Source organism: Cricetulus griseus, chromosome 4 (assembly GCF_003668045.3).
Source record: "Cricetulus griseus strain 17A/GY chromosome 4, alternate assembly CriGri-PICRH-1.0, whole genome shotgun sequence".
Classification (NCBI taxonomy): domain Eukaryota; kingdom Metazoa; phylum Chordata; class Mammalia; order Rodentia; family Cricetidae; genus Cricetulus; species Cricetulus griseus.
The window spans coordinates 91,126,439-91,144,717 of NC_048597.1; the positions used below are offsets into that span (position 1 = coordinate 91,126,439).

Here is an 18,279-nt window from a genome sequence, read left to right on the forward strand (position 1 = left end):
GTTGATGATAGTTTAAAATTTTTGAGTAGCAGGGTTTCATGGTGGGGCCCATGCTACCCCTGTATGCTTAGTGATTCCCCTTCTCAGCCTCATAATGCTAAGATGACAGGCATGAGCTGTAATGGGCTGTGCCTTGCAAAGCAAGTCCCCACAGTGACTTCTTATTGCCCATGCAGAAAGCTCCTCCAATCCACTTGTGTGTTGATCACCTGCTCACTTTATCCACATGGTGGTAGATGTGGGTACTCTTAAAAAGCAAGCATCGGGCTGGAGAGATAACTCAGAGGTTAAGAGCACCGACTGCTCTTCCAGAGGTCCTGAGTTCAATTCCCAGCAACCACATGGTGGCTCACAACCATCTACAATGAGATCTGGTGCCCTCTTCCGGTGTGCAGATATATATGGAAGCAGAATGTTGTATACATAATAAATAAATAAAATCTTAAAAAAAAAAAAAAGCAAGCAGCTGCTAACTGAGCTGTCATGACCTTGGGAATAATGGGGTATTGAAGAAAAGAAGCCAAACCCATTTACTGGTTGCAAGGACAAAGATTACATTCATGACAGTAGCTGAGCACACATGGACCTGATCAGCAGGCATGTGTCCTTACTCTGCCTGGTGGTGTTGGTGGCAGGCTGAGGACAGAAGAAATGTGTGGGGGCATGACAAGACAACTGTTGTGGCACTGCCAGCGGTGCTGCGGGTATGACCCATACATACTCTGTGATGTACTGTGTAGGCCGAGAAGTAGCCTGTCTATGAGATGTCCTAGCATTATCACCTGCTGCTTCAGCAGCCTGTTGTTTACCAGTCCACATTCCAAAAATGTGTTCAAGGCTAAGTAAAACTTAGAATCCTTTCATTTGCTTGTGTGTCTTTAGTTGTGCAGGGGATCAGACCTAGGACCTGACATATGTTAGGCAGGTGCTTTGTCACTGAGTTACACCACAGTGAGTGCTTTCCCACTTCTTTACTTGATATGGGGATGCTGCCTGCTGTGTGTACTGGCTGTATTCAACTGAGAGGGAAAGGTCCCTATGGTCTTAGGTGCTATAAAGGGTCACATTTCACCTTCCAAACTTCACTGTGGAGCAGGTACAAGTGCTTTGTGTGTGAGTGAGAAATGTGGCCAGAGAAACCCAGATAAGAGTTGTAGGAGAGACTGTGGCGCGGGAAAGTTGACAGGCCTGAGTCCAGTGCTGCCCACAGGTGTAAGGTGTGATGGGGCAGGTCCTCGCTCATTCGTCTGCCTTATTGCATGGTAACAGTTGAACCTCTGTGCTTATAGTTCTGCACAGTGGTCAGGACATCTCTAGTGATAGAGGCACAAAAGGAGACCCGAGCCAATACTGTGAAGGTTCATGCATCAGGATTTAGATAATGGAAGCTCTGAGCCTCAGTTTCCATACCTCTAAAATGGGATTGTTAATACCAACCTCAAAAGTCATTGGGAAGATTGAATGACATGAGTAAGTGCTGGGCACAGAAAGTCGTGTCAGAAGGACAAGTTCTTGGGGTGTGGGTATTGCACTGTTTTACATCATAGAGTTCTAGTCCCAAGCAGCCCTGCACACTAATAGCTAGGATTCATTTGTCTTGGGTCACCAGCCTGTGCCCCTTGTCCTTACAGTGTTGAGTGAGTGCTTGGTGTAGGTCAGCTATCAGAGCCACAGAGATCAGAGGACCTTCCCCAGCCCGGTGGTGTTGCTGCTCATATCCCAAGCTTGTTTTGGGCACAGGCTGTTATTTTTTTTCTGTTATGGTAGGACACATATTTTTACTCAAAAACAAACAAAACCAGGATAGCCCTAGAGACACAAGCCTTAGTTGTGTGCTCAATTTCCCTCTGAAGAAGGAAATAAAAGATCTGAGCACATGAATTATACTTTGTTACTTAGAGTTCAACATGAAGTGACTTTGTGCATGCTAATAGAGCAATTTATAACCTGATTAAGAATTTTGCTCCAAGGCAGAATTGCTGACGAACATCTTATTTCTCTGTGGCACAGTGTGTGTGCACACACATGCATATGTATGTGTAGATGTCTGTTTCTATCTGGAGGGAGTGTGTGTATATCTGTGGTACCAGTGCAGCCGCTTCTCTTAAGGCTTCCAATAGTCTTTTGCATGTGTGTTCCTCCTAGCTTTCCAGTTTGCCACTTCTGTGGTGTCCTACTAGCCCAACGAAAGGCCTTGAGTCTTTCTTCATTTAAGCCAGGCACTCTTGAAGAATTAAGCTTCTGTATCTACAAATGGTTGATAGTTAGTAGCTAGGAGGCTCTGCCAGACTACCTGCCTCTGCAGCGTCATACGTCGGAACACGTGGTGATTGGTTCAGGTAAAGGAGTTGGCCTAGAAATGACAGTGATTTGGCATGTGTGCAAGTATGTTCTTCCAAGTGCTGGCAGTTGAAACTTGACCTTTCAGACTCCTGCTATGGACACTGCTCAGTCACACTCTAGAATAACCCTCATGGCATTCTGAGCCCTCTAGGCTAGAGAAGGACACTACAAGTTGTAGAGACACCAGTTTGTTTCCTCCCTGTCCTCGTGATTGCTTGCTTTTTCTACCCAATTTGTGTGAAAAGATGATAGCAGCCTTGTCAGATGAAATGTAAGATTTTGTGCCAGGGATGGGAACAGCGGACCTAGAGTACAGCCCTGGAAGTCTCGTTCCAGGTGAAGACTAGTAAGAAAAGTACCTAGAGCTTCCTCCTGTGGCTCGTGACCAGGTCCTTTCATGGATCTGCCTGCCATGCTCTCAGATCCTGGGGCCCCCAGCAGCCAAAAGAATGCTTCCTCCCGTAGTCTCCTGTTTGAAACCCCATAACTGGAACGTGCAGAACTCAAACTGGTATCTGGTTAGGCCACATTTTCGGTTCTGTACAATAAAGAGGTCGACAGACACAGCAGGTTTTCAGAGGAGATTACACAGTTTGGTGACTTGGCTTTTAGCTTGAAGTTTTTAAAAATGCATTTAGCACTTGGTATGTATGTATTGTGCTTGCAGAACTTCTCCCAAATGAGCAAGCCCATGTTTTAAAAAATCTGGGTGCCCTGGGCTTCCTGTTAGCCTTCACCTTGGTTTGGCTGTGGAATGTCTCTGCTTCTAGGCAGAGCTGCAGGATTCAGGCCTCTGGAATGTATGCTGCCTGGTTTGTGAAGTGACTTGGCAGAGCAGGCCTTTGGCCAGGCTCTTCTTGAGTCCAGTGGAGTGGGACCATGTAGCTGTATTTGTACATGGCAACTTCCATCCTAATGAGGAAGGGTGTGAACTGCGCCAAGTTGTTATAAGGGAGCATGGGCTCTTCACACGCAGGGGCCTTCCTGTTTGAGTTTATTTTCCATATTTTTATGAAACCACCTATGATTAGTTCATCCCTTGGGACTCTTTTTGACTTAGGAGTCTCCCACCATGAACCCCCACCCCGATGGAGGCATGTGATGCAGTTGGTGCTTCAGGTCAAAGTGGCCTCTTTGTTCCACTTCCTGTTTTGTGTGAAGCCACCATGGTGTGTGGCATATGGCAGTGCCTGGAGTAGATGTGCCCTGGGTGGGTGCTTAGTGCAGGCTCAGTTAACTGCCATAAACCAATGAAAATCAGTGAGGTGGAGGCCTGACCTGTAGAAAAAGTGTCCAGCCCAGGCCCATCTAGAAGACTCAGAGCAAAAGCTGTCGAGGGAAGAGAAGATGGTACACAAAGTTAGAAAATGGGGTTTTGCCTGAGATGGTAATGCACATGCTTGGCATGTGTCTTGTGATCCTGTGTTGACGTTTGCTGGTGCACACACTGGCAGCCCTTACGACACGTTTATTTTTAACTTTCTCAGTGAGATTTCAGTTGGAAACTGAAAACTGCGTGCAAATTCGGCCGCCAAAACCGAGCGTTCCGATTGCCTACTGCCACAAAACTGAAATGTTGCGGGAGTGTGAGTCGCACAGAAGATTGCTCTGCTCCTGCTGCAGAGCTTGACTCCTCGAATGCAGCACACCCCAACCCACCCTTATCCTGCAGGTCGAGCCATGAAGCTAGTGAGGCTGAGAGGGGCTGAGAGGACCAGGTCAGAAGAATGCCCTCAGACGTCTTTCTTTCCATTCTCCCACGTTTGTGGTGTATATTTGTTTGTCATGGGTTCAAGAATGTTCTTGGGGCTGATGTTGGCTGATTGCTCACCACGCAGCTCCACATGCTGCAAGTCATTCAGTCACGATGTGTGGTTGCTGTGCCTATTGCTTCCCTGAAGGTCTCCACCACATGCCTCAGAGTAACCTAATACGTGCTCTTAAATTGAAAACATGATTTGACTTGGGAAGCTTCATTTATAGTTAGTAACATGAAATGTAAGGAATTCTGCGACTATACAAACTATTTAAATGCAATTTTGAAAACATTTTGCAGCTAACTAGTGCATGCTACATTATGGATGAAATTTAAATTAGGTGGGGAAAAACATAATGTGGGGTTCTTTTGTTAGCTGGGGACTCTCATCTTACACAACTTCTGGTTGCTCTTTCGTTAGCCAACCAGTGTTCCCCTTCTTTTAAAAAATTGCCATTTTAAATTTTACTCTACATAGAATTCACTTACTAGCAGAATAACGGTATTGTGAAGTAGCAGAATCAGCCTTAGCTACCTTGATACAGGTAATGAAATCTTCAGTTTTGGCTGGATTGGAGCAGTGTGTGAAAGACCATCAAGAGTCAGTTGTTTTTAAAGCAATAAAGAGGAAAAAATTCTGTCTGTCACTTTTGTATTGTTTACAAAGAACCAGGAAGCTGTGGCCCACAGCAGTTGAGCTCCCAGGGACCCGATACAAGCTAGAACTTCTGTCACAGTGGGAATTTTCACAGTTTTGAAAATTATGTCTTTATTTTTTTTTTTTTTTAAATAGGGACTGAAGAGATGACTTACAGGTTAAGAGCACTAATTTTTGTAGAGGACCTGGGTTTGGTTCCCAGTACCTATATGTTGGCTCACTACCAGTTCCCCAGTTCCAGGGGATCTGATGCCCTCTGTTCTGAGTAAATTAGCACATTTGTATTTGCTTCTCTAATAACAAGGTTAATAGCTTTTCATCTCACTATATCAGAGTGTACCCCAGAACAATGGTATGGAGATGTTTAAAGCCCTGTTTGTTTGTTTGTTTGTTTGTTTGTTTGTTTGACACAAGGTTTCTCTGTAACCTAAGCTGTCTGTAGACCAGGCTGGCCTCAAACTCAAGAGATCCACCTGCCCCTACCTCCTGAATTCTAGGACAAAAGGCGGGTGCTACCACCTCCTGTAAAGCCCTATCTTGATCACCAGTTTAAAGCCTGGGTTAAGGGATGACTCCCTATCAGTCGCTTAAACAGGAATGACACCCAAAATACCACGAATATATTAATTAATAAAGGAAAACATGTAGCTTATATATTGTCCTTATTGTTTTCCGGTGACTTCATAAGTCAGGAAGTCAAGGCAGTGGGCCTTTGTCTGCTTGAGCAACTTTTAGTGAGGTTGCATGTTCTTCCCTATTTTAGGGTAGGGTTGTGTTGCATTTAGCTCACTCTTCTAAATAGAACTGGGTTTCCCTTTGCTTTTATAAATTGTGGGGGAATTCTGAAGGGTTGTTGTTGTAATGGTTGAGGTTTGGTTGAGATTAAGGTGTGCTGCTTAAATTCTAAAGATGCAGTTTGTAGCTTGAAGTTACCAGGACTTGTCCAAGCTGAAAAGTGCTTAGAACTGTCAGTGTTGTGGGACTAGGGTGCTGGGCTATAGAATAATTTACCCTGGGTGTGTAGACAAGGGCATGTGTAGGTACTGGGGCCTCCCAAGCCCATGGATGTAAACCCGTGCTCTTGACCTGGTGCCAGCTAGACCTGCCTGACACTCGATCCACACTCTTTTCACCTGCAGTAGCCCTCATGGGTCAAAGTCCCCAGCATGGGTTCATTGTTTAGTGAAGAGATGGTCTATGGAAAACTCACCTTACCATCTTCTATAGAACTTCAGAGGCAGGGTGGCCAGCTTAGAGCCAGGCTTGCAGTCGAGGAGAGGGAGGCCCATGTCAGTTACCTGACCTGGTAGAAAAGAAGATATTCTGGAGCCACCTGTATCTGTGTTAGTCTGACTTCAGGTCATTGAAACAGTGGGCTCAGCAGTGAGGATCTCCCCAGGACTCTCATGCTAAGAGAAGGAAAAAGTGCCTGTTTAACGGGAGCTTGTCTCTCAGAAAGAGATCCCATACCATTCTAACAGCTTGTCCCCACCTTACAGGATGAGACTGAAGACCAGATGATGACAGGTCAATGGTGGGTGGAACTGCGCCTTGATGGTTCTTATGTACTTGGGCCCTCTATTTACACTTCCATTTCATTTTAGGACCCCAAAGATGAACTTGAAGGGTTTGCTGCATATTGTTGTCCCTCTTCCCCATGTGACCACATTGAGAAGCCCTCCTTTTTCTGCTTCCTGTTATTAAATTGGCTCCTTTTTATTGGCTTATGGAACACAGGCAGCCAGACCTGGCTTGACATACTGTGACCCCGTGTCTGATAACATCACTGTGTGCTACAGAGTCTTTGATAGATGAACAGTTCCCACCAAGGACAGCAATGTTGTTTTGTCATTGAAAATGCACATATGTGCGGAGCAGTGGTGGTGGACACCTTTAATTCCAGTGGGGGAGGGGGGCAGAGGCTGGTATCTCTGAGTTCGGGCCAGTTTGGTCTACAGAGTGAGTTCTGGGACAGCCAGAACTGTTACACAGAGAAGCCCTGTCTCGGGAAAACAAAACAACACATATGTGAGGGATGGAGGGGAGGCCTCAGCTGTAAGAGCATTGACTGCTCTTCCAGAGGTCCTGAGCCTAATTCCCAGCAACCACATGGTGGCTCATAGCCACCTATAATGGGATCTGATGCCCTCTTCTGGATTAAAGGTGGATATGCAGGTAGAACATTGTATACATAAAAGAAAGAAAATACAAACATTTTCCAAGTCAGTTTTGTGTGTGTTTGACCTGACATCACCTAACACAGGGTGATGTGTAAATGGTCCCCATGTAATAATTGCTGAAGTCAGCTTTCAAAGTGAGGTGTACAGTGTATTCTCTCTCTCTCTCTCTCTCTCTCTCTCTCTCTCTCTCTCTCTCTCCTCTCTCTCTCCTCTCTCTCTCTCACACACACACACAGACAGAGAGAGGGGAGAGGTTAGCCCCTCCCCAGGGCAATGTATAGTTAAAGCAGAGTTGCACACAGTAGGTGTTAGATAACTAGCAGCTAGATACCCAGGTAAATGACATCATCACCCTCCTCAAGCCTCTGTGTATGTGTGTATGTGGGGGCGGGGGGTGGTAAGGAGTGTGTGTCAAGAAGCCCAGCTAAGGTAATTCTTTTCAAGAGGGGCACAGCCGAACTCCCCAAGGTAGCAGTAACATGGCTCAGAGGACAGTTGCTCGCAGCATCCCCATTTACCTAAGCAAGACTTATTTTCCATCTCCATCATTTGAGTACCAGAGTGTGGATCTCAGTGGAATTGAAGCTGCATGCAGAGGCCATGGCTGTTAGTAGCATGCATTTGCATTGTTGGCTATGGCCTTCTGCCCTCACGAACAGTACTGTTCCACCAGGAAGTACTTGAAAATACAGAAAATGGTGAAACTCCACAGTGGAGTTAGGAGAACTTAAACTTGTTTAAGGCTCACTATTGATAAGAGCTTCACCATACATAAGAACTCCAACGAAGCCAGGAAGTGGTTGCACACGCCTTTGATCCCAGGAGAGCCAGGCAGATCTCTGTGAGTTCCAGGCTAACCTGATCTACAAAGTGAGAGTGTCAAGACAGCTGGTGCTACACAGAGAAACCAAAAACCACAATGACACCAGCTAACAAACTCATCTATGAGACCACATAGCTGGGAAGCAACTTGGTATGGGGCAGGAGAGGAATACTGCTCTTTCATTGAAATGACTCCAAATTTGTGAATTAAACACGAGAGACTGGTTTTTCTTGTGTCTGTGATGTTTTATATAGCAGTCAGTTTCGATCAGTGCCTAAACAGTGAAGTGACAGTTTCTCTTATTTTCTCACCCAGAAGGAGCTGGCAAGCGCCCCTGACTGTCCTAAGATGTGTGCCTATAAGCTGGTGACCATCAAGTTCAAGTGGTGGGGGCTGCAGAGCAAAGTGGAGAACTTCATCCAGAAGGTAAGTTCACTCACATTGTGGGGCTCTCTTGTGAGAGATTGGAGAAAAGGCAGCCGTCGGGAAATGGTCTCGGTGACAAGCATTTTCTCCTATGTGACATGAAAGTTACTATCCCCATGTGTCTGTCTGATCCCCTGAAGACATAAAATCTAAAAGAGGGCATCAGATAGATACCCTGGAACTGTAGTTACAGACAGTTGCTGGAAACCAAACCCTGATCCTCTGGAAGAGCTGCCATCTCAGCAGCCCTTAAGGACTTTTTAGGAGAAATGTAGCCTTTATTTATTTATTTATTCAGTGTACTTTCCTGAGTTTTCACAGATGGTTTTTCTAGCACTTGAGTACAAAGCCCTCCCATGGCTAGCGTGACTGTGAAGAGATCTGGTATCCTGGCCACTTCTCTGGCACTCATGTTGTCTTGTCTAGAAGTGTCTTCTATAGACGTCTTGCCAAGCAGTAGATAGACCCTGAATTGGTGACATGGTCTGAGGATGAAGAAAACTTAAGCAGTTAGATGCAGATGGGGGTTCACAGTGGTATATTTACATTTATGCGTAGTGTTGCCTAACACCACACAGAACAACAAAATGCACCAGGTTATAAATACACAGGAAGATGTGGGAATACCCTATGTTTACTCTTCTTCCCCCTCCCACTCCCCCATCATCATTATAAAGATGTCTTTCGGGGCTGGAGAGACAACTTAGTGGCTAAAGAGCACTGGCTGTTTTTCTAGAAGCCCCGGGTTTGATTCCCAGCACCCACATGGTGGTCTGCAACCATCTGTAACACCAGTTACAGGAGATCCACACCACTTTATGGCCTCCAAGGGCACTGCAAGCCTCAGGTGCACGGGCATGCATGCATCCACATAAAAAGAAATACTGGGGAATAAAGAAGACATCCTGCTACCCCCTGGATTATCATAGTGGTTCTTGTGCCTATTCTCAGCCAGCCCTAGAGCACACTCTGTACCTGCTAGCCTTGTCCCCCTGGACATTGTAGTAATAGGTTGACAATCCAGTTTAGATAATCAGAAGTCGATCCCATGTGTAAACATGAAGTTTGCTGGTGGGAAAGTTGAAAATTGTTCCCAAAGTGTTGGTTGTTGTATGTACTTTGCTCTCTTTTTGGGAAAGTTGAGTACAACTTAAAATAGTTAGGTATTTAAAGCCTGTATTCTGTACATGGTTTTCATATCTATGTTTGTGTATGTGCATACACATGGGCAGTAGTATAGAGCACAAAATAATTAATGCACAGGCCCTAGTGCTTTTCATCATTGTGTCTCTATGCACTGGGGGCTTTCCTTCAGTGCAGTGTGCCCAAGTGAAGACTGGGTCTAGTTTTATTATGGAAGGATTGAGTTGACCTTTGACCCTTGGGGCCCAGCAGGAACATATGGGAATCAGTTAAGTGTGCTATGCACTCTTGGCTTCTACTAGATCATTAATCCTTTTGCCAGTAGAGATTCTTTACCATTCCTAAGGAAACTTTGAAAATAAGTTTTGATTTATGTTTGTTTGGTGCTTCAAGTTTGTTGTGTGTGGTTGTGTGTGCCAACTACATGGATGTGGAGGACAGAGGACAGTTTGTAGGAGTTGGTTCTCTCCTTCCACCGTAGGAATCCAGATATTATGCAAGCACCATCACCTCCTGAGCCATCTTGTTGCCCCTCACAGGGAATTTATTTTCCTGCATAAAGTTATGCTAAGGTGGAATTAATGTTGATGTAAAGAACTTACGTATTTATTTATTTTGTGGCAGTCTCTCTACACAGCCCTGGCTATTCTGGAATTCATTATGTATACCAGGCTGGCCTTGAACTCTTGAGATCTGTCTTTGCCTCCTGAGTGCTAGGATTAAAAGCATGTGCCACTATATTTGGCCTAGTTTCTGGTAGTATATGAAATTGTCTTTTCAAACTAAGTGCATGTTCATTTTATGGGCTGCTTGAGACATGTAAAGTCAATGTGTCACTAATTGGATGTTTTTGCTTACTTTGTTTTAAAAGCAAGAAAAGCGGATATTTACAAACTTACATCGACAGCTCTTTTGTTGGATTGACAAGTGGATTGACCTGACAATGGAAGACATTAGGAGAATGGAAGATGAGACTCAGAAAGAACTAGAAACAGTAAGACTTTTTTTCTTTTCCTTTTTCTTTTCTTTTTTTTTTTTTTTTTTTTTTTTTTTTTTTTTTTTTTTTTTGCAGTGGTTTGATTTCCCTTTCTAAACCTGTGCATGAGCAAGTGTGGACTTGGAGTTAGGGAGAGTGTTGCTCGAAGCTATTTCTCACCACATGTATTTTCATCATTCTTGGACACTAATGCCCTCCACCCTCCTAAAGGTGGACAAGAACTGTCTTAACCTAGAATGTGCTCCTTGTCAGAAAGCATCCCAGTCCTTTGTGCTGGGCTTGGGCATCCGTTGTCTGCCACAGTACCTGTTTTAGCTTGCTCAGCAGGCAGCTCAGCTTCCTCTGTAGACAAGGTGAGGCTGGTAAGAGAGACCTCCAGGTCCAGTGATGCCGCCTCCCCCCTCCCCCCTAGCAGTGAGCTCTTCTTCCTTGGAAAGACATTGGCAAGGGGTCAGGTAGCTTCATGACTAATCCTGCCCTAGCTCCTGCCCATAGCCAGTGGGTGTCTGCACTCTTCTAAGGCCATCTTCTTGGATTCCTCCCACAAGGATTTGGTTTTGATTTTTTTTTTTTTTTCTTGAGTCATGTTTTTCTGCATTCCCAAAGTGGGAAGTAAATCCAAGGCATGTCTAGGACCTTCATGGCTTCCACACAGTCATCCTGAGCCCTGCCAGAGGGCCTGGCTCTGCAAGCCCTGCAGGTGTGGTAGCTGATGGCCTATGTGAGGCTAGAGCCCCATGGAGTCATGGGGAGTGGCAGGAAGTCAGACTATCTTGTATTTAAAGTAAACTATAGACAGACATCACCTTATAAATGGATTTTGCTCCAGATTATCTTAGGTTGACTGAATTTGGAATGTCCTTTCCCGGAGAGACAACATTATAAGGGGGTTGGTTTTTCTCTTACTCAAGACTCTTGAGTTCTGGGTCTCTGGATGGGATGATGGGATGATGGAATCCTAGCAGAGCCCCTAGCCTGGAGGTGCCAACTCTTGCTCCCACCTGTGGCATTAGGCCAAAAGATCAGCAGCGGCTCTGCCAGCTGTTTAGAAGTAGCTCTGTAGCTGCTCAGGACTCAGACCAAATGAGGTCCCTGTGAACTTACTTGCTTCACTCGGTCCTAGGTTCATGTGTGAATACTTGAGAAGTGTTTTAGGCATCTCAGCATTCCATGCTGACCATCCATCCTCACATTAGCTGCTCCTTGTGAAGTCACAGGAGTACTTTATCCCAGTAGTGGTGTTAATGGTCCCATCAGTTGGGTTGTGCAAATCCTCAGAACTCCATCAGGCTTGTGGCTGGGAGCACCGGCCAAGAAGCTCCTTCCCCACAAAGATGCCTGCATTTCTGCAGGAATTTCTTGTCATGCCTGGTCAAGGACTCTCATACACTATAATGTTTTTTAATTCACAGACATTTTAGACTTGAGAATGCCTGGCACCTTAAGTTGGGAACAGAAAGTACACGTACATGCATGCACATGTGTGGCCTGCAGTTTGCAGAGCTGTAAGGATGAGCCAGGTGGTGGAAATGAACTGGCCAGACCCTAGGGTGGATTGGGAGAAGGGGTTGTTTTAGAAATGCAGTGTTTGTTGTCTGTCTGTTTCTGGTTTTCTCCTTTGAGGGTTTTGGTTTTGTTGTTGCTGTTTTTTTGTTTGTTTGTTTGTTTTTGTGTGTGTGTGTTTGTTTGTTTTGTCTGTAGCTGTTAGAAATGCTTACTTCTTTGCCAGTTGTTTTTGCCCTGTGCTGTTCCTCTGTGTGTCTCTTCCTCTGATTCTTGTTCTTTTCATTAAATCTAAAAACACTGAGAAACTGCTCTCAAAACAGCCGAGATAGCAGCAGCGTCACTGTTTCCTGTCTGGTCCAGGGACATAAAAGGTGGACAGACAGACACCCCCTACCCTCCCAAGCATTCTCTCAAAGCATATTGACACTTCCCTTGCAATTGCATCCCTGATAATTTGCTATCAGACTGGAGGCCTTTGTTTAGATGTGGATACAGGTAACTTTCCAGGCTGTTTAAGGAAAGCCCCTAGCAAGTTTATTAAAGCCAGGACCAGTAGAAGGCCTCAGAACTCCATCCCTTTTGGGGATACATGAGAAGCAGACAGTCTCTATATAATCATTGCTAGATCTTTTTTCTCCACTTGCTTACTAACCCCTACATATAATCATTTTAGCAGCTCATGATTTTATTTTACATTTAGATGCGTAAGAAGGGTTCCGTCCGAGGCACGTCGGCCGCCGATGCCTAGATGAGTCCCCTGTAGGTCAGAGACATTTTCAAACTGTGTAAGTGATGACCTGGGTAAAAAGATGTCTAAAACTTGCACCTTCTGGTGATGGGTAGTTAACTGCCGAGCCCGCCTCAGGCTCTGCCTGTGTTGATGGGATTCTACTTCTAGAATTGAAGAGGTGCCTGCTGTAGGAACTGTGAGCATGTATGTTTTATGGATCATTCTGTGGGCCAGGTTGAATGTCACAGTCTCCGTCCCACTGTCAGTGTAGTCGCACTTATTTAGTGGCACTGCCCTGGAAGCTGGTTGACATTTTGATAGCCAACCAGTTAGTGGAACTGTCTCTCGATAGAACCTTTTGTGGTTACCAAGGAAATCCAGATCCCTCCTGCCACATCATCAGGCCAATTTCAGTAGCTCACTGAAGATAAAATGTGTTCTCTGTGCCACAGTCTCCCTGTTTACTCTGTAGTTAACTTTGTAAGCCAAACATTTTTCTGTGGTGTTCGCTACCAAAACCTGTGTGCCCACATAGATGGGCAGAGAGCATCCAAATCTGCTCCACAGGCTTAGGCAAAGAATAAGAGCAGTAGAGCCTACTGCTTTGTGCCAGTGTCTGTGAGGACAGGAGTGGGGCCATGTGCCCAGCCCTCGCTGAGCCTCCCTGCTCCATTAACGGATATCTTTCCCACATCAACTGAGGGAGTGGTGCTAGGTCGTGAAAAGGAGCTGCTGTGCCCAACAAGATCTGAGTGACACTTCTGAGATTTCCCCAAAGCTCTCATTTCATGTTCATTCAAAACAAAACAAAAAAAAATTTTTTTTCAATTATTGTCACTTTAAGTACTAACTTTCTGTGATTTGTTCCTGCTTCGAATTTACTTTTCTCTGTGATAGAATAAAATGTTTTGCCTTTAGCATGGCCAGGCCAGTCTTTTTAAACAGAAATAGAGTTTTGGGGTATAGTAGTTTGGGGAGTATTTTCTGCCAATTTTTTCCCCATATTGAGTATCTCAGGACAGTCCGTGGCCTAACTTCCTGTGTGCTTCTTTACTTTCTTACAGCTACGGAGTCAAGGCCAAGTGAGGGGAACAAGTGCAGCAGGTGACGAGTGAAGATGCAGCCAGTGTCTCTCAGTGTTGATGTTTCCGGTGTGTGCCTGTGATGACTCAAATGTACATGTGCGTGCTCTCACACACACATACACACACACACAAACATACACACACACACACAAACACACACGCACACACCCTGTGTGTGTATGTGTGCACGTCTGTAGCTGTATGTAAAGCACATATGGCTACAGGCCTAGATACAAAAGTGTATATATGTACATGCAAAACATGGAAGGGATCAGTACAGTTTCTCCAAAGTGCTGTACCTATCTTCAGCAAAAATACTAAAGAATATTTTCCATATATATACCTGGAACAGATTTTAATAATCATCATTGTGATGCCCTTGGTGGATAAATGGACTGCCATGTGGTGCCATGTGGTGCCGGCTGGCGTGCTTCATGAATGCCAGGTGTGGACCAGTGTGTGTAGCCTTTGGTTATGTTTCTGCTTTTTTCAAGTCGCCCCACATTCACTTGTAATTCATCCCATCAGCAACAGACTCCTACAGAAAGATGTCTTCACATTCTTAGATACTACAGTGGATCTGGAAAGTAAACTCTGGATGTATTTATAACTATTTATTTCTGGGTGGCCACTATCTTCCAGCCAAATCCAACGATATCTGTCAAGTAAAGAGTAAAATTAAAGCTCTTTGCTAGTTTGCCCTAGGGGTGGGGAAATCCTTTTTTTAAAATTGCCACTTTTTATTGGATTTTTTGTATTTTGAATTTCAAGTATTTTTCTACATCAAATCTAGCAAAAAAACAGTGATGACGGTTTGTGATTTATAATAAACACTAGACAATATTCAGGCTCTGGTTAAGCAAACAAGGTGATAAAAGAAGTACACCCTCACGGTATTGTCGGTTGTGCAGAGGACTTCTGTGGAGTTTTGTTTCTGGAATTCCAGTGTGGAGACTATGCAGACCGTCTGTGTTGCTCTGAGCTTACAGGGTGGGAAAGTAGTGACATTTAGCTCTTTTCCTGCTGCAGTCCAAGCCAGGGGGAAATGCTGATGGTGAGCTAGGAACAGTTTGAATGTGGCACAGGGGCAGGCTATCCATCCTAAGACCCAGCTAGATCCTGACCATTGCTGCTGGCACTGCTTCCTCTTCTCCCACCTCTTCCTCTTTCTCCTCTTTTTTTTAAAGGAAGGAACAATAGCTAGGTAAGATTTTTTTTTTTTTTTTAATTAACTTTTCTGTCTGATGCTGTTTTCCCTTGTCAGTCCTGGAAGCCTAACCAGAATCATACTGTTGAAGCCTTCAGGTCACACACTGTCTTTTTAACCTCCACACACCCAAAACACATCACCACAGAGTCCTCCATTTCCCCCAGAACACATCACCTCATAGACCTCCACCCCCCCCACCCCCCGCAGAACATATCACACATGCATTCAGCCCATTAGTAACCCCTTTGCTGACAGTCTTGCCCTTCATGCTCCTCCTCCCATGGGAGCAATGACAGAGCTTCCCACTGTATTGCAACAATGCCCTGTCATCCTCAGCAACAAACCCTGAGTTCCATGTGTCCTCTCTAAACATAAATGGGCACTATTGGGAGATGGGTGTGGTCACATTAGTGGAGAAGTCACCAGAAGGGTCACCGCCAACCCCAGGCACAGGAGAGCCCAGTCTCTCCCTCAATGAAAGTAACTCACGGACATCTGTAGTCTCCATTGGGGGCTTGGGCACACAAGGAAATGTGAGCCTGATGTGGACTCTAATGTTTTTCTAACAACTGTGGAGATTGAGGGGATGTGTGGTGAATGTAAAATTACCCCGTTGACTTGGCAGTCTCTTGTGTAAATTACAGTAAAACAAAGTAAGTAAAATTGAAACAAAAATAAATTTGATCACAAAATGCCACCTGTGTGCTTGAATGGCTGTTTCCCTGGTGCTACTTTCTTGGAGCAGTGAGGAACACTTGGATGCTGGCTTTTCAAGAGTTCTGTAGGTTTCAGCAACCCCACTCTGAGAAAAAGACAAAAAGGTTCTTGATGTTTTGCTGGTCCTGTGAGGTGGCTTGTTTTTGACATGGGCCTGTGTTTTTAAAGTGCTCTGTCAGATTTTGCTGTGATGTCTGACTGTCTCAAGATCAAGGCTCCGAGATACTTCGTCCCTTAGAACTTGGTTATTTCCGCTGTGCTCTGCTTTTGAGACAAGACCTACTGCCTGTTCGGATTTAATGAGCAGCATGTTTCCAGGGTGTTTGAGGTTCCTTTCTCTCTTTGATTTTTCAAGAGAGGGTTTCTCTATGTATCCCTGGCTGTCCTGGAACTCATTTGTAGACCAGGCTGGCCTTGAACTCACAGAGATCTGCCTGCTTCTGCCTCCTGAGTGCTGGGGTTAAAGGTGTGCCCCACCACTGCCTGGCCGAGGTTCCTTTCTTGCTATTTCAGATAAAGCATTGGCATGCCTGGTGATCTGTCAACCTGAGTGTACACACAGGCACCTGATGCTCAGCATAGGTTCTGAGGCAAGTAAGTGCCGATGTGTAGTCCAATGTGGGAGACAGAGACAGGAACAGGTATAACACAAGATGGTGTGATACTCTTAAGGAGTAGTGTTGCAGAACAGATGTTACACACTCCTGGGCGAGCAAGAAATGAACAAAACTTGCAGACCCGGCAGCTGTGACTCCAGGAGCCCTGAGACGTCCCAGAGTCTTGCTCTCTGCTGTTGAGGGCACAGGTCCAGGCAGGTGGTCCTGCACCCTTTTCACAGATAGGAGCCCTCTTCCCTGTCTTTTTGTTTTGCTGTTCCACTCACTTTCCGTGCTGCCTCCCTGTGTGTCCAAGGCCACTCAGACCTCCTGTCCCCTCAACCTGATGGTGTTTGAAGTGTCCCAGCCCAACCCCGGCAGACGTGTCTCAGGAGGTAAGAGGCATTCAACGTCTGTCGTGAGAACACACTAGAGCCCCCCCAGCCATCCTCATGGAGAACATGCTTAACTTGCTGTTAGGTCAGTAGAGCCACCAGGAGTCAGGAGGTAATTCTCAGTGTCTGTGGAGTTGCAGGATTCTAGGGCTTGGATTGGTGTGGCTGGAAGGAAGGAGAGCAGCGGAAACCAAGTCCCTGTCCATCTTGTCTATGTGATACCTTGGGCAGACCCTCCCATACACTCCAGTCATGTTAACCTGGCATGAAAACAATATGCAGCTGCAGCTGACTTCACATCCCCTTGAGCAGGTTACATCGGGGAAGTGGGAAAGGTAGACGTTCCTGCACTCTGATGTTGCCATGGTGTAAGGTTTCACCCGAGAGGCATTCAGAACCAGCCGCCTCCTGACAAAATGAGCCTCCTGCACCTTGAAAGGCAGGCTCACCCAGAGGCTAAAGTTTCACACAAGGAGCCTTCGTGACTACCTGATGCATCAAAATCTTCTGAGTTCACATGTGACTGGATTAAGAATGTCTCCATTCCTGCCAAGGTCCTCTAACTGTCCAAAAGCCAGCCTGTGCATCTCCCGTGCTGTGAGTGAATGTATCATGCTAGGGGGATAGCCAGCCCATGCATCTCCCGTGTCCTGAGTGAATGTTTCATTATGCTGGAGGGACAGCCAGCCTGTGCAACTCCTGGGCTAGAGGTCAGCTTGACAGTAGCTGCACTCTAGAAAACAAATGAACACCTTTACAGATGCCACTTTCCCATCTGACATCTTTCTGTGGATTGGTCTTGGTGCACACCCTCTTCAAAAGCAGGAAAGGAGCCCAGAAAAACCCGTCCTCTCCCAGAAGTACCTGTCTTCTATCAGGTACTAGCTCCTGGAAACCCTTGGCCGGGTGCTGCTCCTTCAGGAAGCTGCATGTTGAGTGGCCTCTGCCACAGCTCAATTCCTGGTTGGCCATCACTATTGACTGATGGATGGCACCCTTAAATCTCATATTTCACTTTCCATGTTAGTGTGGGCTCTCCTCAGGGGCAGGTGTCATGCTGTACCTCAAAGTTAACTCTTGTAATAGAAATTTCGATCATGAATGTCATTTTTCCCCAAGTCGATGTCTGCCAGTCCAGTGACAAAGACACCTTAGTCTTGGAGTCTAGGAGAGGAGGAACGAGATCTAGTCTCTTCCCTCAAACCAACAACCTAAGGGCAGCAGCTCTGGCAACTGTCCAGGGAGCTCTGAGTCCACCCATTCTCCTTCCTCCCCATTTCCTGAAGCCAGAGGCTTCAGCATCTATTTCTGGAATGTCAGGGCATCACTAATGGCCACCCTAGGCAGGAAGAGTAGTTGGTCCCCCCAGCTCCGAGTTTTCCTGGATGCCAACGAGCCCCTGCTGCCCTTTGTCTCTCAGTTCAAGCCATGTTCTAACCACCCTCATCTTAGGGAGGATATCACAAACATCACATGAAAAGATAAGCTCACCGAATATGGTGGTGCACACCTTTAACCTAGCACCAAGGGGAGACAGGCAAGATTGCTTGCCAGTTCAAGACCAGCCTGAACTATACAGGGACTTCTGTACCAGCCAGATCTACACACTAAAACACTGCCTCCCCTCTTTTTAAGGGTTGTGAAGTATCTGAGGCTTTGACAGCTGTATGTGTCTGTGCTTGATACAGAAACAACCAAGGGGCCCCAAAAGCCT

General features: G+C 45.7%; 1 protein-coding gene across 3 annotated transcripts in view; it reads left to right on the plus strand.

The window, feature by feature from the left end:
* Pitpnb (phosphatidylinositol transfer protein beta) overlaps window positions 1–15,554 on the plus strand; it is a 45,574-nt gene extending 30,020 nt beyond the window's left edge. For 2 of the 3 annotated variants that reach the window (XM_027415918.2, XM_027415920.2), the window contains exons 9-11: window positions 8,076–8,186; window positions 10,201–10,323; window positions 13,627–15,554. In XM_027415918.2, coding sequence (XP_027271719.1) covers window positions 8,076–8,186; window positions 10,201–10,323; window positions 13,627–13,677 — 285 coding nt within the window. In that variant the 3' untranslated portion in view covers window positions 13,678–15,554. Of the gene's footprint in view, window positions 1–8,075; window positions 8,187–10,200; window positions 10,324–12,532; window positions 12,618–13,626 lie in introns of all 3 variants that reach the window. The other variant, XM_027415919.2, reaches the window with a different exon arrangement.
* The last annotated feature ends 2,725 nt before the right edge of the window (window positions 15,555–18,279 follow it).